At 59.6% G+C, this 25,247-nt stretch overlaps 1 protein-coding gene across 1 annotated transcript; it reads left to right on the top strand.

Moving 5' to 3' along the window:
• Positions 1–1,591: 1,591 nt before the first annotated feature.
• On the top strand, positions 1,592–23,337 carry CADM3 (cell adhesion molecule 3; the record flags this gene model as incomplete). The annotated part of the gene is made up of 11 exons (XM_082011600.1): positions 1,592–1,661; positions 16,275–16,415; positions 16,649–16,801; positions 17,028–17,165; positions 17,389–17,559; positions 18,123–18,213; positions 18,610–18,779; positions 20,648–20,770; positions 21,913–22,038; positions 22,554–22,622; positions 23,119–23,337. The coding sequence occupies 11 exons, from the start codon at positions 1,592–1,594 to the stop codon at positions 23,235–23,237; spliced, it is 1,371 nt and encodes a 456-aa protein (XP_081867726.1). The 3' UTR covers positions 23,238–23,337.
• Positions 23,338–25,247: the final 1,910 nt, after the last annotated feature.

The raw sequence follows: 25,247 nt of genomic DNA, 5'->3' as shown, positions 1-25,247 counted from the left end.
AACGTACACGTTTGTTTCAGACCTACTAAAGCAAAAGGGGTTAATTTCTCCTCTAGGGCTGCAGGAGGGAGTCCAAGCTAGAAATGTTTGGACTGGCATGAGCGAGCACTTGGGTGTTATCATCTAATTCATGATTAGATTATCATCTAATGGATGGCTAACAGTAGATAAAGGGGTTTCCTGGGAGATGCCATGGGATAGCAAGGGCTGGACACTGACTTTTAGGGACTGGCAGCCAAGGACTGGAACAAACACAGGCTTCACCCCAAATGTGATTCAGCTGCAAGTCTGAGCGAGGACCGGTCATGAGACCAGGCACTGTGTGGGCTGCTGCAGAAACAGAGAGGAAGTCCTCAGCCCTGAGGACCAGGACAGGCTAAGCCACCCTGATGAGCACGGGTCACACCCCAGCATTTCAGCTGTAGTCCTTCTGACCCCATAAAGCACTGAGGAGACCATCCTGCATCGATCAAGCTGCACACTGTCTGCTCGTCCATGCTCAACAGGCTGGCTGCAGGAGCGAAAGGAAAGCCGAAGCCAGGCCTTCAGGTGCAAGAGCCATGGGAGATGCTTTGCAAACCAACATATGCCAAGCACGTGGCATAGAGGACAGCGATCCAGACCAGGCAGGGCCAACTACCCTAGAGAGCAGCAATACATGCCAGCAGGCAACCCTGCCTCCCGCTGCCTCCGCCCCGTGGCCAATGCAAGCTGCCCATCGCTCAGCCCGGGGCTCTGCCACATGCTTCCCAGAGCACAGATCCCAGACCCACCTGGAGAGTCACCATGCAGAGGGTCCCGGCCTGGCATGTGCCCTGGGGACACTGCAGCCCTGGGGACACCGTCTGGGTGGCTGTGCTCCCCGCCTGTGGGGCAGAGACAGCGGCCGTCCGCGGCCTGCCCCGAGAGCCCCGCCGGGAGCAGGCAGGACGTGGTGGGCTGCGACGGGGACACGGCCGGGCCGCGGGGGAGTGCCCGGGCCCGCCGAGCCCCTGGGCCGACGCTCTGGGAGGACCCCTCCGGGGTCGGGCGAGGCTGCGAGGCACGGGGCTGCGAGGCGCTCCGCGGCGGGACCTCCCCCCAGACCGGCACCCCCTCAGGACGGGACGCCCCTCGGGCTGGGACCGGGGGAAACACCCTGACAAATCGCGACGCAGCTGGGACCGGGCCCCGGGGAAACACCCTGACAAATCGCGACGCAGCTGGGACCGGGCCCCGGGGGCGGGACGGGGACGATGGAGACCACCGGGACGACACCTCCACCCCCCGCCGCGCCGTCGCCGCCGCCGCCGCCCCGCGCCCACCTCCCTCCCGCAGGGAGCCGCGCATGTGGAGCGCACCACCGCGCCTAGGGGCGCGGGGGGGGGGGCCGATGCCGGGGCGGGCATGTTTACACGGGGGCCGAGGGGGGCGGCATCGGCGCGGCCCCCCCCGCACCCCCCCGCCGCCGCGGTACGAATGGTCTCTTCCTCGCGCTCTATTTAATCCCCGCCGCTTGCCGCACCACCGGCTCCAGTTCGGAGAGCAGCGCCGCGCCCGGTGCCGCTGCCTCCGCGCTGCGGCTCGGCTCACCCGGGCACCCGCCGCCACCATGCTGCCCCTCGGCCTCCTGCTGCTCCTCGCCTGCTTCGGCGCCGCCCGGGGAAACCTCTCCCGCGACGGTGAGTGGCGCCGCCGGAGCCGGGCGAGTCCCCCCCCCCCCCCCCCCCGCCCCGCCGCCATCGCGCAGCCCCTCGCGGCGGCGGTGACCGGCGGGGCACACTTCTCCCTCCGGCGAGGGTACCGGCCGCGCGCGCGGGGAGGGACACGCTGCGAGCGACAGGTGCGGGGGCGGCCGGGCGCGCCGTTATGTGGGTCAGGCGCGGCGGGGCCCGACAGGTGCCGCGCGCCCCGCCCCGCCGCCCCGCCCCGGCCCTGCCCTCAGGGCCCGCCCGCGCCGCTGCCGCCGCCGCCGGCGGGGCTCAAGGTCACGGCTGCGCCGGTGCTGCCCGCTGTGTCCCCCCATCGTCGCGTACCGCCCGGGGCGGGGCCGGGGCGGCGGAAGGTTCCAGACAGGCCTCGGCGGGCGGCGGCGGAGCCCGGCCCCTCCCGGCGGTGCCCGCGGCGAGGCGGGTGGAGTCGCGGGAGGGCGGGGGCGGCGGATGGAAACCCCCCGGTGGGGTGGAGCCGCCCCCCCAGGAGGATGGCGGAGGCCGGTGGTGACCCCCGGGGAGGAGGCAGACACCCCCGTGGGTGGGAGATGGAGCGCCGGGGGGTGCGGCGGTGATATCCTCGGGGTGGGGACACCCTTCCCCGGGATGGGGCGGGTGCCCAGTCCACCCCGGGCAGAGCAGGAGCCCTCGGTGGGAGCTGCCCCGTTGGACCCCCTCCTCCCGGGGGCGGTGGGCTCGGGGAGGGGCGGCCGCTCCCCATCCCGCCGGGATCCCGCCGCTGCCGGGATGTCTGGTGGCATGCCGGCGTCTGGGCGGGAGGCGCGGGGCTCGGCTGGAGCATCGGCCCTGGAGACAAAGGTTGTTTACCCGCCCTACACCCCGGCGGCAGCGTGCCGCGGGGCCGGGCAGCGGGAGCGAAGCGCCACAAAGCAAATGCGCTTTTGGTAGGGGCTTGTCAACGGCAGTGCCTTGTTTTCCACAACCATTCAACTGCGGAGTCCTTGCTGGATTGCCAATGCTCGCCGCTTAGGGCCTGCCGATTCCTGTCAGGCTGCTGTGTTTGCTGTGTCAGGAGTTGCTGGTCGTGACAAAATTGCTGCTGTGTGTATTCGGATGGGGGAGATGCCGCAGCCGTCTGGGGCCCGGCCTCTACCCTTGGTCTGCGTGTTGTGTTTTGGGGGGGTGTTGCGGAGGCCAGCGGTGGGAGTGGGTCCAATCTCTGTCTGAGTCCCTGCCCATGGCTCATCAGAAGCAGGGAGGTAGTTCTGGTGTGAGTACATACATGGCCCTGGAATCAAGGGTACCGAGGGCTGTTGTGGTGGAGGGAGCATGGTACAGAGGGCACGAAGTCTGAACCCGGCAGCCTCCTGCCTGCAGCTTGGGCTGCCAGTGCTGGAGCGAGGAGCGAGCTTCCCACCCGCCTTCCCCAGCAGTGCCTCCCCCGTGGCCCGTCCCTTTGCTGGAGGAGGTCACTGTCACAGGCAGAGCTACTCTGGGGGCTGGTACAGGTTGGTGGCTGCGTTCCCATTCACGAATCTTGGGATTTATCATTCACGAATCCTGGGGTTTATTCTGGTTATGGCCATGGTCCTCCCACAAGAGCCTGAAAGAGGCACCTGGGTGTGGGTGATGCTCAGTCCCACGGCGCAGGGATGTCCTGGCATCCTGTGCATGGCGATGCTCAGTGTGTGGGTCGGAGCCACGTAGGAGGGGGTGGCTGAGCAGCCCAGCAAGTGCCCACATGAGGAGGAGTGGCCATTACCTGAAGTTGTGTGTAGTCCTAGGGCAGGATACAAGCCTGGATGATGACACTGCACGATTTCTTCCATGGCTGGCCTGCTGCTGTGGCCCAGCCCTGGCCATGAGCTGCCAGGCTCTCCGTTGTTCAACGCAGCAAGACAAATGGACCCCAAAAAAGCCTTTGGGAGGGGAGGAGATGGATGGCTGGAAGATGCTTTAAAAGAAGCTGCTGGTATATTTTTGTGGTTGCTGCCTTACCCTCATGATCCTCAGTTATCAGTTCCCAGCATGGTGCTCTGACTAGGAAAGCCCCTCTGCAGCACCCTTCCCAGGGCAGGGATGGAGTATCTGTCTCCTCTACTTGAAGAAACGCCCCTCCAGTGCTCTGGATTTCAAAGCTAGAACTGCAGTGGGGCCCAACAGGGCCCCCTGAAGCCGCTTGGGCACTGGAAGTGCCAGTGTTTCACACCAGAGCCATGTTTGTGCACTTGGCTGGTGGTGTGCTGCTGTCGGCAGATTTCTGAGTGTTTGGGCTGGATGCGTGGTTGTCCTTGCTGTGAGGATTATTCCCTCTGCAGAGTTATTCCACTCTAGAGTTGTGTAACCCTTTTGTTTGAACAGTGCCCTACTGTTGTCCCGTGGGAAGCCACAACATGCCAAAACCAGACTTTTGGGGCTGTTCAAAAACGGGGAAACCTGTGCTTGGTAGCAACCTCATCCTGCTGTGGCACCAGCATTGCAGGCCCTGAGCATCCCTTGATGTGCAGCGCAAGGAACACCACTATCCTGCATCAGTGAGGGGGGAGGCTGGGCAGCTTCAGTGGCACAGCAGGGAGCTGAGCTCAGGTCTCACATCCAGTTACCTCCCACTGTACCAGAGCTGTTCCACTCACCATGTGTGTTTCTCTTGCTGGGAGAAACCTCAGTGTTGAGGGTCTTTGAGCTGAGTCTGCCTGACAAGGTATAGGTGCCACAGCAGGGGGGCCAGGGTTGCTCTGCTTCCTCCTAGAGATGCTGAGGCTGGTTAGGTGGCTTATGCCGATGCCTCCCTGTTGGCTGAGGAGAGCCTGGAGATAATCTTGAGATGTCTGAAGCCAGGTGAGATGAGCTCCCTGCCCAGCACTTGCAGAGAGGCAGGTTGAGGAGACTATCCCCTTCCTGGAAGGCAGCTTCATTTTTCTGAAGATGCTTCAGGTGTCTGCTCAGCCAGGCCATGCAGGAGGAGCTTTCTCTGTCTTGGGGAAATGCCCTGTGCTTGCAGCTGGTGTCCTTTCTGTAAGAAGTCCTCTGCCCTGCCTGTGTGGGAATGGTGTCTAGTGGTAGGAGCATAGGGCTGGGAAAGAGGTTCGGACTCCCACAGTCCTGCTCCCTCAGGAGAGGCTTTGGGGAGATGTCAGCGCTGGTCCTGAGACAGATTATGGGAGGCTATGTGCGACCTCCAGCCTGTAGCGTCGAGCCCGTGGCACGGAGACCCTGGGGATGGAGCCCTGGTGTGCCGAAGTGGGATGGTTGGAAGCCTGGTAGTTGTCTGAAGCAACATAATCCTTTGCTGCTTGCAGCAGTACTTTTACCCAACTAATGCGTGCAAATGCCCTGTTCCCACATGTCACTAGGGCTCACCATATGCTACAAGTCTCTCTCTGTGCCAGCACAGGCCCTTTGCACTAGAGTGGAGGAAGCAGTGACATTCCCTGATGAGGCGGTGGTGTGCAGGCACGAGAAGAGGGAGTGCGACCTATCTGCATCACTTGATACCTGGATGGCCTGATTTTGAATGACTGAGCTGCCTGGGGGAAGCGAGCTGTTCTCGCAGTGGCAATGCAGCTGGGATCGGCATGTCAGCCGGAGGAGAGCATCCCTCTGCGAGCAGCTGGGCAGAGGGAGCTGGACAGGGAGCATGAAAGCCACCACTCAGCTGTCTGACACAACATGTTAGGCTCAACAGGCAATGCTGGATTTTAAGACAATACAGGGGATCAAGTGCTGCAGAGCTGCCCCGCCACATACCCAGACAGTGAGGGGATGTGCTGGCACTGCTGCTGTGGGACAGGAATTTTGCTGCTGTCCTGATAATGCCTCAGCTTTTGGCATGGTTGGTGATGCTGAGGCTGGGGTGTTTGCTGGGAGCGTGGTGGCTTGGTCTGCTGGCCAGAGGAGAAATCCCCAACAGACTGGTGTGTTGCTACTGAAGCATGAGTTGAGAAGCTCCCAAGTGTGGGTACCTTTCCTTCTCTGGAAGGAGATGGAGGGAAGCACCCTACTTGCCCAGGATTCTCTGCTTGTGAGGTCTCCTGCGTGCTAGACGCTGCCTCTTCTCCCTCTGCCTGATGTTCTCGCCTCACCAGGGGTGTTGGAATTGCCAGAGTAACTGGAGGCGTGTACATCTGGTTAGTCACCCTGGTGCTGGCACGACCAGGCACTTAGCCAGATGGAGGAATCTGCATTAAAACTAACATTTTTGTTTGTTTTCATTAGGTTGGTTTTAACCTAGTTTTACCCCGACCCAGCTTCACAGGAGAGGAACAGTGTGAGGGAGGAGGTGGTGCAGGATGTGAACGTGTGTCCAAGGTGCCTTTGCTGGTGGCAGTGCCAGTGTGGTGGTCTTGGAGCTTCGTGGGCTCTGCATGCTGCTGGGCTGGTTCTCCCGAGTCCCATGTGTTTGCTGCTGTGTTAGAGCCACTGCAGAGCATGCTCTGCTTGTGCACATGACTTCTGGGAAGTGCTCTGCTCCCTGTGCCGGCATTTGGCATGGTACGCCCGGTCCCCAGCCTTGTCTCCACCTGAACTGCTCTCTGGGCTCCACTTACAGCCCAGCCATGGCTTGGCCATGCAGGTCATCTGACACTGTCTGCACAGATTGAATTGCTGCCTCGTTGTTTGGCTCTTCAGTGACTCCATGGGACCTCAAAGGCGATGCCAGCGCTGTAACACCCACGTAGTCAGATGTATCTTGATCTTCCTCCTGAATTACTGGGTCAGCTCAGCTTGAACCATCTGGTCTGGTTCTCTCCCCTCTGCTCTTGGCCAGGCACCTGCAGTCATAAAGCAATGCAGCAGCAGAGCCTTCATCGTGCAGTGATTGCCCTGGTGCCCCGGCTCCCCCATCTGCCTGCACGGGCAGGTGGGTGACGAGGTTCTCCATCCTGCTCCGAAAGAGCTCTTGCCTTCACCCAGGGCTGTCTCAGCCCCTCTGCTGCTGTTGCAGCCAGCACTGGGCTGGGCTGTGTGGTTGCTGTGGCAGAGGGAGGGCTGGGGGAAAGGAGAGGAGCCAGGCAAGTGTCGGACGCAGTAATGCTGTGTGCTGTGTTTGGGCAGCCCTGATGCCAGAAGCACTAACCTGGACGAGGATACCTAAAATGAGCAGTCAATAACAGCAGAGGGAGGTGGAGAAGCTGAGATGTGCAATGAGGGATGGGCAGGAATGTGCTTAACCATTCCAGTCACCTGCCTGGCGTCATGCTCTGCCTCCGCTGTAATGTGGGCTGAGGGCACAGGGACTAGTGTGTGCATGGGCAGGCATCGGATGCTGCAGCTCCCACAGCTCAGGGATTGCAGAGGCTCCCCAGTGTCACAGGGATGTGCTGGAGGGCAGCAGTGCTTGCTGTGGAGCCAGACGGCAGCACCTTTCCAGGTGACCCTGGAGTTTGCCTGTGGCTGTGGAACAGCAAAGCTGTGAGCTTCCCTTCGTTGCTGCAGGGCCCTGCTCCGGGGGACCTGCTCCTTCCTCAGGTGTTGCTCAAGACAGTGCTCCATCCAAGGATGCTCTTCCTCACCTTACAATGCTTCAGATGGTCTGTTTACTGGCAAGCCCAATGTGGAGCATTAGCTTTTCCAGACCGCTGTGTTTGATGCTGCTTTCAGGCCATTGTTTCCAGGGAAAGCTGGTTCTGACACTTCTGGTCTGAGCAGCCAGCAGCACAGAGCAGCTGGCTTTCTGGGCCGCGCGCTGCGCGTGTGCACAGGAGCTGGGCTCACTTTCTCAGTCAGGAGACAAGCGCGTGGCTGACCGTGCCAGAAGACTGGGCTTCTTGGGACCCCATTGCCCCATGTACCCTAGGGACCTGTTTTCTAGAGGTGGGATGAGTTCGGTGGCTGTGCTGGCTCTGTATCCAGGGCAGCCACTCCTTGTGCTCCTTTCTGCTGCTCTCAGGCTTGCACTCTGCTTTCCAGTCTGGCATGCAGCGGAAGCCGTAGGGAGATGGGCCCAGTGGTGCAGCATGGTGCTCCTGCCTTGTCTGTGTGCTGCAGGGCTCTACTCTTAGCTTGTCTTTAAACACCTTCACCCTGAGCAGATGAACACAGTAACAGGTCAGCATTGTGGCACTTTCCTGGGGGGACTCTGTTTTGCCTCTCCACATCTTGCCAGCTTTGGTTTCTGGCTTTTTTTTTTTTCCTCCCTGTGATGCTGGGGCCTTAGCTCCAAAAGGGACAGACCATGCAACAACAGAGATGACCCGGTGGGCCACGGCCAAAGCTGAGCGTGCTCTGTTCTCCCTGGGCATCTGTTGGGATGTGGGGACTGCCTGCTGCAGCTGGGCACAACAGGGCATCCACCGCAGTCGCCTGAAAGAACCTGCATTTTAATCTTTTGAAACTGAGTAGTTTCAAAATTTCCCTCCTGCCTTTGTGGGAAGTCGGGAGGAGGTGTTAGTGTGCGCCCATCGGCAGGCACGCTGTCCCCTAGGAGGGGAGCAGAGCTGACAGGCTTCCCCCATTTCTTATTTCTGTTATAAATATCCTCTTATACAACCCTGTGTGTTTAATCCTTGGACAGCTGGGAGTGACATTTTCTCATGCCAGCTTGGGCATGCCCGCAAAGCAACAGCGATGTACCAGGACATCCGAAGCAACCATTTCTGAGACACCTTGCTGGGCAGGCGGGTGATCCTTAAAACAGAACTGTCAAAGCAAAGAGCTTGTTCCCTTGGCAACAGTCATGTTGGAGATTGGCCTTAGGGTAGGAGCTAAAAAACATGCTCAAAAAAGTAGTTATCAGCTGTTTGCTGTCAAACTGGAGGAGGGCCCTGGGAGAGGGGTCACCCTGCCTGGCTCTGCTTGCTGCTGCCCTGTGCTGGAGGGAGGCCTGAGATGAGAGGGTCTGGGTGAGCTTGCTGCTCGTTCACAAAGGAATTAGTCCCCTTTTAGAGGGTCCCAAGAACGCTCTGATGCTGGGGATGGTTGTCATGGTGCTTGGATGATTTGTGGTGGCCCAGAACAGGGCTTTTCCCCCCTCATTTGTCTTGTCTCCTCCAAGGACTTGCCTGTACTCGGCAGGCTTGCGTGCGGTGTGGGCCTGAGACGGGGTCTTGGCTTGCCCCAGGCAGGCTGCAGCTTTGGGCTTTGGCTGGTGACTTGCAGGTCAGGGTGGCAACAGATCCGAGGACACTGGCTATCCCATGGCTGAGAGGAAGGAGATGATGGCCATGCCCGGTGCTGGGATTCCCTGGCAATGCTGCTGCCTTTTGCCGAGCTAATTGGCCACCAGACCCGTGTGAATGTGCAAACATGACTGAGCAGAGCCGCCAGCAGCGGCCTGCGTTTGTGCAGCTGCCAAAGCTGCAGGCAGGAGCTGCTGCTGCCATCAGAGGGGTTCCCCAGCGCCCTCATCCCCTGAGCAGCCTGCTCCCAGCTCGGCTCTCTGCCGGGCTCAGCAGGCCCTGGGGCTCTGGGAAGAGCGGGCGATGTCGGGGGGCCGGGCTGTGTGCTTTGCTAGGACAGAAAGCAGAGTCCTGCTGGTCACCGAGGAGAGGCTGCTTCCCCGCTCTGCTCTGAGGCACGACAGCAGAGGAAGGGATGTGCCGAGAACGTGCAGGAGGGGCCCGTCGGCTCGCTCTGGAAGCCGCCAGCCAGGGCTGGAGGAGGGGGGCATCCTGACTTTGGAGGGGTTTGGCAGCACTTGCTGCCAGCCTCTCCAGCTGCTTCTTGGCTGCTCTTGGCTGCTGATTGATTGCTGATTGCTGGCCATGTTTCTGTTGCTTAACCCTGCTCAGGTGTCACAGGCAGCCGTCAGCCTCTGCTGTGCCCTCAGGCAGGGCTTGTTGGGGAGGTGACCGCGTCCCCACACCCTGGGAGAAGGATGCAGCTCTGTTATTTTCGGGCAGCGCTTGGGGCTGAATGTCAGTGCCCCTTGGACCAGGACGCTGCTGTTCTTGCCTGCAGAGGGCTTGGGGCTGGTGGGAAGCATTGATGGGGTCCTGGAGGCTGTGACCAAAGTCTCTAGTGTGGTCTTGGGAGAATCCCGGCAAAGGCTCATGATTCAGAGCAGACTGTGATGAGGAGCTGGGTCCTCTTGCTTTGCCCTTTCCCGGAGAACTCATGTACGCATCTGCTTTCAGAGAAATAATACAGAACTTTGTGTTTAGGCTGGGAGTTTAGGAGTTGGGGTTTTTCATGTGGACCACACTTGAAGACATGAAGCCCCTGCATTCAGCTGACCACTTCACTTGCAAGGGGTGAGCTCCTGTCATGTTGGGAGCTTGGACAGTAGGTTCCCTTGTCATGCCCTTCATTAACCTTTGGATCCCACACCTCACATCACAAGTGCCCAGAGCAGAAGGCTTGGCTGTTGCAGAGCCAGCTGGTGAAGAGTGGCATGTCACAGCACCCCTGTCTATAAGAGATCGGGAGTTTGGAGCAGACTTGGGGGTTTGTGTGTTTTCCACTTCTAGTGAGCATTTGTGTTAATGTGACAGTCCTCTGTCACCCTGAGATCAAATCCCTTGCTTTGTTGGAAGGATTGGGTCAGAGAGGCTGCTGTTGGAGGTACAACAGAGGCTGGTGGTACAAGGGTGGGAGCTGGCACCAGAGGGTGCAAACAGGGATCCTGGATGGATTTGTCCCTGTGAGGGTGAGGCAAACCTAGGATACTTCCTGAACCCTCTGGATGCCACAGTCCCTGTGGCCTTGCTATCCTGGGGAAAATCGGCTGCCCAGCCTGAGAGTGGGATACCCCTGCTCATCGGGAGAGCAGCTGGGTGATGGCACATGGGGATGTCCCTACTTCTAGTCCTGTCTTAGATCAGGTTGGCTTCTTGTATCTGTCCCACCGCCACCTTTTGATCTGAGCCTGCTTCAGCCTGCAGCCTTGCCCTCTCTCTGCTCTCTTCAACCCCTGCTGCCTGTATCCTGCTCTACCTTGCTCTTGCTTCTCTGGCACGGAGCCATCCCACCTTGCTAGCTGCCTCTTGGTGACAGGACTTAGTAAAGCCTTGCAGCCACAAGAGATGTTTAAATATCATGGGACTGGAAGAGGAGCTGGCTCTGGAGGTTTGTTGCAGGAGGTCCCCTTGCCCTGTGGCTTCCGGCAGGATGTGTCCTCTTGTCTGTGGGCTGGAGCGTGCCAGCAAGGCTGGTTTCCACAGGCAGGCATCCGGGGAAGAGGAGCATGGGGTGGCATTGAGCAGATGCACTGAAACAAGAGCAGGTTTCCCCCTCTAACAAAATCTGGAGCAAGTCAGCTGCCCGTGAGGAGGAGCCTGGAAGTTGGGCTCTGGGTATCCCAGACTGTGGATTCACACGCTGCTCAAATCAGCTTGCAAGCAAGCTTGCACAGCAGATGTCTGAGCCCGCTTGGCTGGGTTTGCAATCCACCAAGTTCAAAACTGCCACCTTGGCCATGCCACTCCGGTGTCATCACATGAGAAGGATGCCTGCGGCTGGAAATGGAGCTTTGTAGTTCATGGCTGCTGAGTGAATTATTAAAATACAGTCCTCGGAGAGGAGATAACTCGCCTTAGAAAATGTCTGTGTCAACAAAGATAAATTGGATCTTTATGATGACAAAACTAGACTAAATAGAGAAGAATGAGGAAAACGAAGTGTTGGTTTTTTGAGCCATGGCTGTGGACTGGAGGCGTCTGAGGGATTTGAGCAGTAGGTGTTTTCCTCTGAGGCTGCTTTTGCCCCAGCAGAAATCCTTTTGCAGCCTGGAGGCAGGCTCAGATGAGTGTGGGGTGGATGTACTCAGCAGAGGCTGGGAGCCTTGACCACGGTTGCCACTGAAAGTGCCTCCAGCTTTTGGCGGGCCTCAGTGAACGCTTTGCCCTGCCAAGGTTGGTGTGGGCAGCAGGGCAACCTCCAGAGGCACTGTGAAGGCTGCTGTGCGGCAGTGCTCTTCCCAGGCATTGCTCCCCGCTTCCCTGAGGATGCTCCAGGTGGAGCAGCTCCTGGAAGGCAGAAGGCATGCCGTGGCATTTTGTTGCAAAAGCCTCTGGAGATGCAGCGCTGCAGAGGATTTGTGTGTCTGGGCATGGGAGCATCCTGGGGCTGGAAGCAGCAGAGCTGCAGACACTTGAGAAGGGTCTGTGCTGGAAGGGGATGTGTGCACCAGCAGGTCCTGCTGCTGGGCTCGGGGAGCTGGGAGAGACATGTTTTTCCCCTGATAAATATGAATGCAGGCCCCCTGCAAAGGTGCACAGGTATAATTAATGAAATAGATTTTTCTGGAGTGCAGGGTTTCTCTAATTCCACTGTGCTGACTGGGATCCAATACAAACATGGGCAGCAGCTCCTGGCCAAAACCAGGGAGCCTGGCAAAGCCTTTGCTGTGGTGTTTTGTGGGGTGCCTGAGGTGGCTCTGCCTGTCCCTGGGTCTGGGGCAGTAACTGAGCCTTCACTGTCACTGCCTGCAGTGGGTCTGGCCCCCTCCAGGAGGGTCCTGTGGATGGAGAGCAGGTCCTCTGCCTGCCGGGAGATCTCGCTGCTGGCTTTCCATCTGCAAAATAACTTTTCACCCTATTGCAGGATGGTGGCAGGGGCCTGAGGTGGCCAGCGAGGCTTGGGTGGCCCCTGGGAGCTGTAGATCTGAGGGGTCTGCTTCCCTCTCCTGGAGAGGAGAGCCACGAGCACGGCAGGGCCGTTGGCCATGCAGGCAGCAGGGGTCCTGGGCTGCTGCACCTGCCCGAGCCCCGGACGGCGAAGGGAAGGCTGAATGCGAACACGGTGTGCTTCTCCTGCCTCGCCTCATCCCTGCAGAGCGACGCTGGCATCCCTGGGGCCGTGCTCTTGCCGCCTCTGCCCTGGGGTGAGAGCGGAAGCTGTCCTCGGGTGCCGCCTGGGGCCGAGCCCTGCCAGCATGCTGGGGCTCGGGCTGCACAGCCCCGCAGACCATGGCGGCAGGGTGGCCCCGGGGGCTGCTTTGGCCGTAACGCAGTGTCACGGAGGGAGGGTGAGGAGACGGTGCCAGCCCGCGATGTCAGGTGGCAGCAGCTCCACGCTGGCAGCAGTCACTGGCATGGCAAGGGCGGATGCTTCCCTGAGTGTCCGGCACCTGTCCCTGGGCTCACAGGGGCTGTTTTAACCCGTGTGCCAGGAAAACCTGAAAGCTTATGCTGCAGCTTTCCAGCGCATCTTCACTCTCTTTCCCCTTACGTCTCTGAGCCCCCAGGATGCTGCCCAGGGCCACCCAGAGCCGCGACTGCTGTGATGGGTGTCTTCGTTCTCATAGCAGCACCCCTTGCGGCGTTGTTGAAGGGCTGTTGCAGAGTGAGCAGGTAGCCTAAGCTGCCCTTCACCTTCCTTGGGAGCCCCCAGGATCTGACTGGGAGGATGCACTGGGCCATGCTGCTGGATTTGGGAGCAGTCATGGTGTGTGAGGCATCTTCCTTCTCAGTGTGCCGCTGTCCCCAGCCATGGGATGGCAGCTTTGCCCCCGTGCCCCCCTGCCTGCCCTGCCAAAGGGGATCTTGCCTGCAAGGGCAGTGGCGAGGCTGCGCAGGGACGGGGACCGCAGAGGCCATGCCGACTTCTTCCTCACAGGCTGTGGCAGGAGCGGGAGGGAGTGAAGCTCCCTGTGGTGGGACTCGCTGCTTCAGGGGTCCTGCTGCCCCCTCTTCTCCTGCCCCACGGCAGCCCTGCCCCTATTCTGTCCAGGGCCGGCAGGTTACAGCCAGGGCGGTTTTTAATTAAATCAAGCTGCACTGGCGCAGTGGCCCGCCATGCCCATCTGCTCCTCCAAGCTGTCAGGCGTGTGGCGCGGAGGCAAGCCGAGTATCTAGGTCGTGCCGGAGGGCGCAGTATGGTGGACCCGAGGGGCTCTGCCGTAGGGCAACGTCGGGCTGCGTCCCCCACCCTGCCTGAGCTGCCGGCGTGTGCCCGCGGGCGGGAGGGCCAGGCGCAGCTCTGCAGCTCTCGCCCAGCGTGGTCTCCAGGGGCTCGGAGACCCACCTCGGTGGTCCTGCCTGTACGGCTGTGAGCTGGGGCGGGAGAAGGGAGGTCATCAGGAAGGCCAAGCCGGAGGGTCGATGGGTCTGTGCGGTGCCCCGTGTGTCACCCAGCCTGGGGGTGCGGGTGGCATCCCCTGGCCCCTGCTGCAGGGGAAACACACCTTGCTGTTTAACCTCTCCCCACACAGTCAGTGCTGTGGCAGGTGATGGTAATTGTGTTAATTAAGAGATTGTCTGTTCTGTGTGTGTTTTAGACCCTGTCCTCAATCGCATCTGAGTTGGAGTGTTTTGAGTTTGGACAACAGTGACTTGCAACAGCCTAATCCCCTAATAATGGTAGTAGCAGCACAAAGGCATTGTTAACCAAATTAAAACAAGCCGACAGAGAGACCTCCCTGGTCTGGAGGAGTGGATGGAGAGCTGTGGCCTTGATCCCTGGCCAGGCTGCAGACCCCAGCATGTGACATGGCAGAGATGCGTCTCCCATGGGCGGGGGGTCCTGCTTGCGCAGCCCTGTTCCCAGCATCAGGGGTCCTGGTGGTGCTTGCCAGAGCTCCCACCATGCACAGGCCTTGAGCAAGCTGGAGGTGCGCTGGGGAAAAGCCTGGGTTGTGATCAGCATGTGGGAACAGGCTGTGGAGCGAGGTCCTGTAAATACCTGCAGAGAAGACGTGAAGCAGAGGTTCCTCGGCTGACTGGGCAGGAGCATAGCAGCGGCTGAGGGCTGGCCATCAAACCCAGGCAGGCAGAGGGAGCAAAACTTCAACAGCAAGCGTGAAACATTAGTGTTAGTGATGGGGAGAGGGAGTCTTTACCCTGGGAATATTTTTAATCCAAATTTGGTGTACCTCTGGTCATCGTGGCTGCTGGGAGTGGGCAGGGAGGGATTCATGCCCTTTCCAGCCTGGGCTTTCCTGGAGTTTAGCAGGAGCCAAGTGGTCCCTGGGAAGCTCAGCAGCCTCATCCTCCTGCCTGCCTCCAAAACCTCTTTGCTCCTGCCTGCTCCCTGCAACAGCTTTGGGGAATTTGCAGTGTGGGCAAAGGAAAATATTTCCCTTCACCATTCTGAGTGGAAAATGGGGAAATTCAGCCAAAGCTGCTTCCACCCCTCTCCTGATAACTAGAGCTGCTCCCAGGCAGTGAATAACATGCAGGAAAACAAACCTGTAAAATTGGGGCTGCACTGCAGGTTGCGTGGACGCACAGGCAGGATCACCCAAGGCTCAGGGGTCCTGAGGCAGAGTTCCTGCCTAAATGTGAGTAACCTTGGGCTCAGATAGAAGATGACACTTCGTGAAGCTGTGTGTCCAGCACATGAGCGAAGTGCAAATAGCAGCAGCATCCGTGTTCCTCCCTCTTGTCCATGTGGCTGTCTGTGGACCCAGCTGGGTGAGGAGCGTGTGCAGCTCCCAGGCTGGGAGAGCCAGCATCCCCCTTATCCCTGTGCAGCTCAGCTCACTGGCACATCAGCTTTCCCAAAATAGCTGTCCTTGGGGCAGGTGGAGCGGGGTGGTGTTATCTGATCCTGTTGCTGCTCTTCTCTGCCCTTGGGCTGCTTGGCATTGTGAAGCCTGCTGAGGAGCCTGAAGGAAGCAAAGGACAATGTCTTAGCTGAGGAACTGCAGTCTGGGAAGGGATGTGCACAGCCCAGGAGCAGCTTGAGCAAGAGAATCCCCTTAAGGAATGAGATGGAGAGTGGGCCACCGACTGCACCCCACAGGCCACACTCAGTGGATGCTTTTGCTGGAGGCAGGGATGGAGATGGCCCGTGGAACATCCTATTGCATGGGGTACTTGGCATGGATGCACCACGGGTGCAAGCCCTGGCTTGCTGGCACTGCTGGGGTGGTGGAGCAGAGCTTGCTGCCTCCCCAGGTGCCTTCAGCCAGTGCCTGTCCTAGGCTCTCCTGCTGCCTCCTGGTGTACCCCTGCTCCTGCCTGGATCTGCTCAGGCCTCGTGGGCACCAGCTGCCTTTATCTTCCGGCAGCCCTAGGGGCCGTGCTTGGAGCCAGGCTGGACACTGATGTCTCTGTGCAGGTTGGCATGGAGCTACCGCCTGGGGACAGCAGTGTCCCAGGAGCTGCCGTACCAGTGGGTGCTGCAGGTCGGGTGGCAGGACAAATCCTGCCTCGCTGCTCCTTGCTTCTGCAGCTGTAGCGGGGCTGTTCCCTGCTGGAGAAGGGGATTGCAGGGGGAGACCCAGGCTGATGCATGCCCCTGAGCAGGTCCCTGTTGTCCCCAGGGTGTGCAGGGAGGTTCCACTCCAAGCACACCGCATGTGCAATAGAAACCCTTTGTCCCTGGAGAGGGACGTGCACACACATCCATGCTCAAAGGGCTTGTAAGGGTGCTTCCACATACACACATGTGCACACTGAGATATGCTTGCACTGAGAGTCTCCTGGGTCCAGCCAGAGCTCTGGCAATACCTGCTCCTCTTCCCCATGCTGCCACCCAGAGCAGCTGAGCCAGGGTGACCCTGTCCCCTACCCCAGTTTGTATAGCCCAGCCATCCAGGGCTTGGGGTCAGCTGGAAAAAAAATGTTTGTCCCAAGCAAGCTGTATTCAGCCCAGCACCTAGAGCCCTATGTGTCCCAGGGGTTTTGGGGACACTGCTGTGTTCCTCCCTCCCATCTGTTGGTTGCTCAGTGATGCTTGTGCACACCTGGGGGGAGGCAATGCTCAGGGCCCCGGCTAACCTCTCCTGTCTTTGTCCAGAGAGCCAGCCCACGACATCAGATGAGACTGTGGTGGCTGGTGGTACAGTGGTGCTCAAGTGCCAGGTGGAGGATCCTGATGACTCCTCATTGCAGTGGTCCAACCCTGCCCAGCAGACCCTCTACTTCGGGGAGAAACGAGGTACGTGTGTGGGAACTGGGGATGGGAGAGTGCTGCCCTGGGGAGAGGAGCCAGCTCCAGGACCAGAGCAATGGTGAGGCAGAGGAAAAGTGGACCAAGGCTGGTGGTGCCCCAGAAGATGATGTTCCCTTCTGCTCCCCACCTACAGTGATGCCACTGGGCAAAATACGAGCTAGTGGAGGGGTGTGGTGGTACTGAGCCTGTCACTCACCCTGTTGTCCTTTTTCTACCAGCCCTGCGAGATAACAGGATCCAGCTGGAGAGGTCTACCCCCAATGAGCTGACCATCAGCATCAGTGACGTGGTGCTGTCAGATGAGGGTGAATACACCTGCTCCATCTTCACCATGCCTGTGCGGACTGCAAAGGCCCTGGTCACTGTGCTGGGTAAGACACTGGTGGCAACCCCTCCACCTGCTCCCTGTCACCTACCTGCTACTGCCCTGTCTGCAAGATGCTGTCCATACGGCTGTTCATCTCTGCTGCTCCTGTATTCCTATCTGTTAACTCATCCTTGCCATGCTTATGGATACGTCTCTGCATGTGCGTCCATCTCTGGGTGGCAGCACACACACAGCTAATAGGCTGTTGTATTTCTTGTCTTCTCTGCCAGGAATCCCCCAGAAACCCCAAATCTTTGGCCATGAGCAGCCCATTGATGAGGAGAAGATAGCCCGGCTGACCTGTCGGTCCTCTGGCAGCAAGCCTGCAGCCCAGCTCCGGTGGAAGAAGGGCAACAAGGAGCTGAAGGGTGGGTGTCCAAGCAGTGGGGCTCTGCCCTGAGGGACTGTCTTGTCTGGGGAACACCATGGAGGCAGGTGGGGCACCAGGGCTTGCAGATGTGCCTGGCACTGGACTACATGGGCAACCTGTGCTATTGCAAAGCGACAGGGTGTCCCCTGTTTAACACTCGTCAGCCTCATGCCTCTGCTGGGGTACTGTGTTCATCAGCTCTAATGGTCCTGTCCCCACAGATGAGGGCACCGAGGTGGTGGAGGACCCCAACGGAAAGACCTTCACTGTGAGCAGTCGGGTGGAGTTCCGTGTCACCAAGGAGGACAACGAAGCTGAAGTGACGTGCACTGTGGACCACGAGTCCCTGCAGAACTCTGAGAGGTCAACCACGCAGAAGCTGCAGGTCCACTGTACGTGACATGTGGGGATGATGGAACAGGGCCACATGGGGAAAGGGATGGGGATGTGGAGGGGAGATGGAGGAGGCCTAAGCATCTCCACAGTTCAGTAGACCTCACACACATTTACATGTATGTACAGCCATCATGCATACAGGCTCATTGACCTGCATGCGTAGTGGTCCTGTCACATGTAGGGGCACTGCACAGCGACGCTTCCCCTGTGCACGCATACCCTCGGTTTCCCCTGCCTGTCCCCCTCTCCCTGAGACTTGTCTGTGCTCTGCCCTGCTACCTGCCTGCACCATCTCCCAGTCCTGCCTGTCCCCATTCTTCTTGTCCCTCACCCTGTCATTCGAGGGGAGATGCAAGGTGTGGGAGCTGCGCTGTGCACCCCCAGAGTACCAACCCGCATGCCAGGGCACCCCAACACCCACAGGTGCACTCACGCTGCACACGCAGAGCTGGGACTCAGGCAGAGTGCTGGGGCAGGGGTTTTGGTGTGCCGGCAGGCCCCTGCACAGTGTGGGGTAAGGACATGCGGTCACCTAACTGTGCCTCTCTTCCTTTTTCAGACAAGCCGACAGCGAAGATCGAGCCGCACCCCCAGTACCCGCGGGAAGGCGAGAAGCTCCAGCTGCAGTGCGACGGGCAGGGCAACCCCATGTAAGGCTCCCCCATCGCCTTCCTCCTGTGTGTCCCTGCCAGGCCCTGGCCAACTCATCCTCCTACTGCGAGGCTCCCAAAACCACCACCTAGCCTTCCCCGGAGCTCAGGCACGGCATTGCAGGTAGCACTGTATGAACTCGGGACCGGGCACTGGCCTTGCATTGATGCCGAGCAGGGCTGAGCACCCCATGTAGAACAGGCAAAGCCCCTGTCCTCTCCCTGGAGCAGCAGATCCATCCCGCCTCATTTCTAAATGGGGTATTTTCCTCCTGCTTAAATACTCCCACACCTTCATTGACCCCTCCACGGGCCCAGCCAGGGACTTCACTCTGCCCCAGCCTGCCCAGGGTGCTGGGGAGGGTGCCGGTGCCTCACCATCATCCTGCTCTGTAGCCCCCAGGAGTTCCTGTGGGAGAAGGAGGGCAGCGACGCGCCCCTGCAGCTGAGCTCCGACAGTGTCCTCATCTTCCCCCTCCTCAACAAGAGCGACAGCGGCACCTATGTCTGCACGGCCACCAGCTCCATGGGCAGCGTTGTGGCCAAGTACAACCTCGATGTCAGCGGTAAGCGGGACCGCAGGGCACCTGGCATCACCTGGCTTCTCCCAGCAGCCACTGGCTGACACAGCCGCCTCCATCCCAGCTGCATCTCCCTGTGAAGGGGTGCATGGATCCAGGGAGGGCTGAGGTGGGAGGGGGCTGGATGCAGGGCAGGTGCATGCATGCAGCTGGGTCCTGGTGTGCTTGCAGAGCACTGCATCCCCAGCTCCCCCGGACACATCCAGCCCCCCCGTCTTTCCCTGCACTGTGCAGGGCTGCTGCTTGGGGCTGAGAAGGGCAGACAGCAGTTTGGGGGGATCACGACAGGGATACGGCATGGCTGAGCTCAGTCCCTGTTGCTTCCAGTGGGGCCTGGGAGAGGGTTTGATGGGGGAACTGCAGGGGCATCAGGCAGGACTCTGCTGGAGTCTGGGACAGGAGGAAAGGCCAGTGCTCCTAAGCCTACCACAGGCAGGAAGCCTCTGTGTGTCACTGCCATGAGCCAGAGGATTTCCAGATGGTGCTGACCCCTCCAAACCATGAGGTGCCCTGGTAGCCCTGTCCCAAACTTCTGGAGACAGGCCCTATGGCTTGCCCTGAGCTGCTGGAGCGGCAGGCTTGCATTGCATCCTGTGTCCCCAGAGGGTATCGCCACTCGACACCCCTTCTGAAGTGAGAAGGGGCAGCACCCACTGCCTCTCTGCATGGTGCTGTCTCCTTGCTGCCTCCACCTGCCCTGGCTGTGGTCTGCTCCTGTGTTTGCCGTCGTCATACCCCGCTATGTCTAAGCGCCATGTGTCACACATGGAGCAGAGCTGTGTGTTGCGCAGGACTGCAAGTGCTTCTCCAGACTGTCCCAGGCTGGTGGTGGTGCTGCCCTGTCTCCCTTGCCTGGAAGCTTTCCCATGCTGGTAGGAGCCTGTTTCCCTGCAGTTTTGGCCTTGGAGTTCGGGTTATCCTCCTCTTCTGCCAAATATCTTGCTATCGGTCTCCTCTCTACCAGCCTTGGACTTACCATCTTCCAACACTCTTACATGCTCCAGCTCTTCTCTCTCCTGTTCCCTTTCCCTCCCATCCTGTTTTGGGCACTCTTGGCATCCTTCCCCTCCAGCATGGCTGTGGGTAGAGGGGAGAGCATGGCAGCAATAGTACCTTGGGCACCCTGTCCCCTGGAGTCCCTCTCCTCTCCTGCCTGCCCAGGATGAGCCCCTAAATGCCCAACTGTGCAGTCGTTCCTTCATCACCCCTTGTGACCCTTCCCATCTCCCTGGGTGTGGGGTCTGCAGAGCGAGCTGGTTCCTAAGCCCAGCTGTGGGCTCACAGCAATGCCCAGAGACCTCCACACCCATCCAGGAGCACAACAGCCCCCAGGGTGCTCAGCACCCACTTGCAGGCTCACAGCAGCATCTAGGGTGTTCAAAACCGTCCGTGAGCACCCAGAACACCAGTGTCCCTCACCTGCTTGGTGTAACAGCCTCTGGCAGAGGAGCTCGACATCTAGGCTTGGTTCCCCTTGTCAAATCCTCCCTCTTTTTCCCCAGAGCCACTCAGGTCTCGGGCACCATCACTGGAGCAGCCACCTTGCCTGGCTGAGCCCTTGAGCCTGCCTGCCTCAGCGACCACCCTGCTCAGCAGCAAGGGAGAGGAGGGATGGAGCAATCCCTGAGAGTGTGCATAGGAAAGTGAAGATGGCACCTCATGGTGGGTGACACTTTCCAGCCACTGCAGTCCCTGGGCTGCTAGGCAGGAGGGTCCCAGTGGGGTCCCTCACGGAGGAAGGGGTGACCAGGGGTGCTGGCAGAGTAGAAGATGGGGCAAGATGTTCACAGCAGATGTTCACAATCACCTCCCAGGGTTGATTCGTGTCCCTGTGTTTTTGTTGTCCTCCCCAGATCTTTCCCAGCTCCCCACCCCACACGTTCACTCCACTCCAGCCCCTCCGCCAGGCCCTTCCCAGCCCATCTCTCATGCTTCCATGGCCACCGCTTCATCCTTCACTCCAGCTCCCATCCAAGGTACCGTAAGCTCCTTTTCTCTCTCTTTATGGACCTGCTGCTCCCCAGCTCGGCGGGAGAAGTTCCACAGGAGGATGGTGGCCCAACCCTGGGCCAGGGACACCCTTGCCACGTCCCAGGTGCTCAGCCAGGCTCCAGTCCCTGTGCAGCTGCTCGTTGGCATGTGTAGACTCTGCAGCCACCATCTCGGCACTTCGAGGTGGTGGTACGTAACAGAAAGAGCCGAGGCCCCAGTGCCTGGCTGCATAATGGTCCTTCCAGCTCTTCCTGGCAGGCTGTGGCAGCAGCTGCCTGTGAGCTGCAACCTTGTGTCTATGTGAGATGTTGTCCCTCTGTCCTGTTGCCTTTCGCACCCCGTCTTGTCTGAACACCGCCTCTGAACATTTCTGTGGTTCTGTCTCCCCTGAGCTGATGGGGCACAATGAGAGTGGAGTGGAGTGGAAGCAGGATTTTCCCCTGTGTACCAGGACTAACGCAGGATCCCAGCACAGGCTGTGCTACACGATGCGACTGACTTGGGACTGGCCTTGGGGTCTCACGTTCCTTAGGGTGCCATCACCTTCTGGGATGCAGTGTGTGGCCACGCCAGCCTGCCCATCATCTTCCTGCTGGCATGGCAGGGAAGAGTGAGCCAAGCCTGGCTCTGCCGTGTGCTCAGCCTCCCCTTTTGGGGCAAAAAAAATCCCACCATGAAGGATGGGGGCGGTGGGATCATGGCTGTGCCTGAAGGCAGAGGTACTGTGCGCTGCACAGAGCATGTTGCCGGGGCTGCTCCCTGGGGCACATCACAGGCAGCTGGGCACAGGGATGGGTTTGCCCATCGCAGCTCTTCTCAGCTGCCCTCTCACCCAGGCAGGGCTCCCCTCAGCTCACTGTCTGCAGGAGCAGGCACCGATGGCCATTGCTTTCCCCTCCTTGCTTCCCCCACTGCCTTCACTTTTCTTGCTCCCACCTCGACAGCTCTCATCTGCAGCAGGATCAAGCTGATGGCACCCAGCGAGCAGGATCAGGCCTTCCAAGGCCTGTGCCTGCAGCCCTGAGCAATTTGTGGGACAAGCAGCAGCCTCCGCCTGCACGGCAGGGTCCTCAGGGGCCACAGCATCTCCTTCTCTCTGTTTTCTCTCCCTTTGCTGTTTGGGCAGATGCCAGCCCAGTGCCCTCAACCTCCAGCACGTACCATGCGGTGATCGGCGGGGTGGTTGCCGTCATTGTCTTCCTCCTGCTCAGTCTTCTCATCGTGTTGGGACACTACCTGATCAGACACAAAGGTATGGGGTGGGGTACCTGCACGGGGGGGGCAGGCATAGAGCCAAGACCCCCATGCTGCATTGGAGCAGGCAGCGCAGGGCGTGCTCCCCCTTAGTGGGTCTCTGGGAGCAGGGCTACATCCCCGAAGCAAGTGGGCAGCGTGGGGCAGGGGTGAAGGGAGGCAGCTCCCTGTCCTGCAGACCTGCCCTGTGTCTGGAGAAACCCAGCACGGCCAGTGGAATCCTCCTGGATTTGGGGCTGCTGCCTGTGCCCGTGCTGACCGTAGTGTGGAGATGTCTCAGTGAGTCCTTGGAGTGGGGCAGCACCAGGTGGAGGCAGCTGCTACCCCATTTCTCCATCTCTCCTTCATGCTTGGTACCCACCACCCCAGGACTGCCCGTGCCACTGTCCCATCTGCCTGACCCCACCTCCTCCCTCTCCCTGCCCTCCTCACCATCCCTTGAGCCCTCCACCTTCTTCCTCCTTCCCCTGCACCGCTTCCATCTCCCCATCCCTGGACTTTTCATCCGCCCAGCAGGTATGTGCATAAGACATGGGGAGACGGTCACATCCAGACATCGGCAAAACCCAGCAGAGGTGATGTGTGAGTAAGAGCCCCCCCATCCCTGCCCTCTGAGCCCAGCAGAGCTGCTGCCCCTGCCCCACGCCGTGCTGGCTCCAGGGGCAGCCGCGAGCTGGAGCCTCCTTGCAGATGGCAGTTTTGCAGAGAAACCCTCCAGTTTTCTGAGGGGGGAACAGGAACCAGGGATGCAGTGGGGAGGGCAGGAGCCGTGCCTGGAAGTGCAGGCAAGGGCTGCTGCCTGCAAAGGGGGAAGCAGTTTCACCCTTTGGCTAGAGATGACTGCGAAAGTCTTGAGCAGCCCAGGCGAGGCTTGGTCCCTGGGCAGGGCTTGTCCCAGGGAAACCAGTGACTCTTCCATTTCAGGCCAAACCCAAAGGACTTCCCTCGCACCTCTGCTTTCCAGCCAGCCCTCAGGCTCTGCCGCTGGGGCCGCTCCAGGCAGCCCAGCCTCCCCCTGCTTGTGTGGGAGCGGGGTGCCAGCAGGGCCCCCCCCATGACACTGACTCTCCCCACCCAGGTACCTACCTGACCCATGAGGCCAAGGGGTCGGACGATGCCCCAGATGCCGACACGGCCATCATCAACGCGGAGGGCGGCCAAGCCGGTGGTGATGACAAGAAAGAGTATTTCATCTAGGGGTGTCGGAGAGAGTGAGAAATGGAGCTAACAGACCCAGATGGAAACGGAAACCAGACCACAAACCCCACTCAACCCAACAGATTTTCTCTCGTGCCCGGCCCGGGCAGACAGACGGACGGAGGGATGGCGGGACAGAGAGCAGAGAGTGACCAGTCTGAGACATGATGCTTCTTCTTGAACTTGTACAAAACGTTATTACTATGAACAGCGAAAGCCCTGGCCCCGTTTGCTTGCTTGCACCTCCATCCCTGCGACTGGTGCTCACGCAAAACACAGACCAACCAGTGAGTGAGCGACTTTCCTTCTTCCTTTGGACTTTGCTTTGGTTTCGTGGCTGCTCTTTGCTTTGGGTTCTTGGTTGGGATGTTGGGCTGGGGTCGATGTAGCTCTTTTCTTTGTTTCTCTCCATTTTGGTTTCTTTGACATCCAAGGATAAAATCAGCTCCAGGCTCTGGTGCAAGCTCGGGACAGCTGGGCAGCCCCTTTGTCACAAACACTCACCCCGTGCTTCCCGCTGAGACCCACATTCCCATTGTTCCCCCCAGCCTCGGCTGCTGCGTGATGGCCCCAGCTGGGACAGGGAGCGTGACTAGCAGGACAGGAGCAGGATACCGCTGGGCAGCGTCTCTGCCTCCGAGGACTTGGCATGCAGCTGGGATCGAGCAGCGAGGGACCCCGGGCCCCTGCCCTGATTTTATCCTTGGTGGTTCTTGTCAAACAGTGTCCATTCGGGAGGAGAGCTGTCCTTGTGCGGTAGATGTGTGAAGGGGGGGTGAGCTTCCAGGGTGGGAACTGCTGAGGCCCCCAGAGAGACTGGGAGCTGCCGAGCACTGTGGCTCCCCAGTCCCACCCCAGCAGGAAGCGGGGGGGCAGAGGTTTGGGGGTGAATCCAGAGAAGAAGCCCCAACTTCACAAATTCTCAGATTGGAAATGTCAATTTAAACCATCTATTGAGATGTTCAGTGCAGGAGGCCACCTGTGCTGGGAGCACCGGGCAGAGCCGGGAGGTCCAGTGGGCCTGTGGCCGTTACCCCTTCCCTCTTCACTGGGCTGGCTCTGGGGCCCCCAGAGCCTCCGGAAAGGTGGTTTAGACCCCAAGGGTGGCTTCAACCAGAGCTGACACTGCCGGTGGCACCACAGCAGCTGAGCTGGAGAAAACCCGCAACCCAGAACAGCACAAGGCCTGGGATTCCTCTGGTCCATGACAAGTGCAGAGAGGGGCTCCACCAGGTTCTGCTTCCTGGAGCTGTCTGCCCCACTTCCCTCTCTGGCCCTTTCCCAGGGCAGGTCTGAGCTTGGAAGAGGCCCTTTCCCTCTTGCAGCGCCCCAAGGGCTGCAGCCAACAGTGGCAAAAATGCCCAGGGTTAGTCTTGATAGTTCAGGGGTCTCCAAGAAGGCTTGGGGGGGGGCTTGCCCTACCTACCTACCCTACCTGTTTCACTATCTCTTCCAAGACAAAACCAAGAAGCTTTCCCGACCTCTCCAGCATGTCCCCAGGGTCTGCTTGGCCTACCCCAACCACCCACCCAGAGGATGGGGCTGCAGGGGGCTATGCACTCCAGCATCTGCAGGACACCCCACACCTCGCAGGGAGCCAGACCCCATCCCTCATCCTCAGGATGAGGTTTTCCAGCTTCTCAGGATCCCAGCATCTCTTGGTCTGGACACAAGGGGTTTGCAGGAGCCCCCCTTCAGCTGGGCACCCCTTCAGTTTCAGGTTGTGTGGAGGAGGAGAGCACTTCCGGAAGGGGCAAAAGACCTGAGTGGTGTGGGTAGCCTCACCTTGGAGGCAGAGGAAGAGCCTGTGTCCTCTGCTGTGGGGTACCAGGTGCCCATGGGGCAGGTAATGTCGCTCCCATCCAGACCCTGCGAGCACATGGCACGAGGATGCCTATGGGGAAGCCATCACAGAGAGCGGGGCTGGAAGGGAGCTGGGCACAAGCAGATGAGGAGGAAGAGGCATGGCTGGGTGGCAGGCACTGGGTGTGAATGAGCAACACATTTGTG

The sequence above is a fragment of the Phaethon aethereus genome (genome assembly GCF_964289735.1).
Source record: "Phaethon aethereus genome assembly, chromosome: 28".
Taxonomy (NCBI): Eukaryota; Metazoa; Chordata; class Aves; order Phaethontiformes; family Phaethontidae; genus Phaethon; species Phaethon aethereus.
Note: the sequence above shows the minus strand (reverse complement) of the source record. Positions and strands in the feature narration are given on the sequence as shown.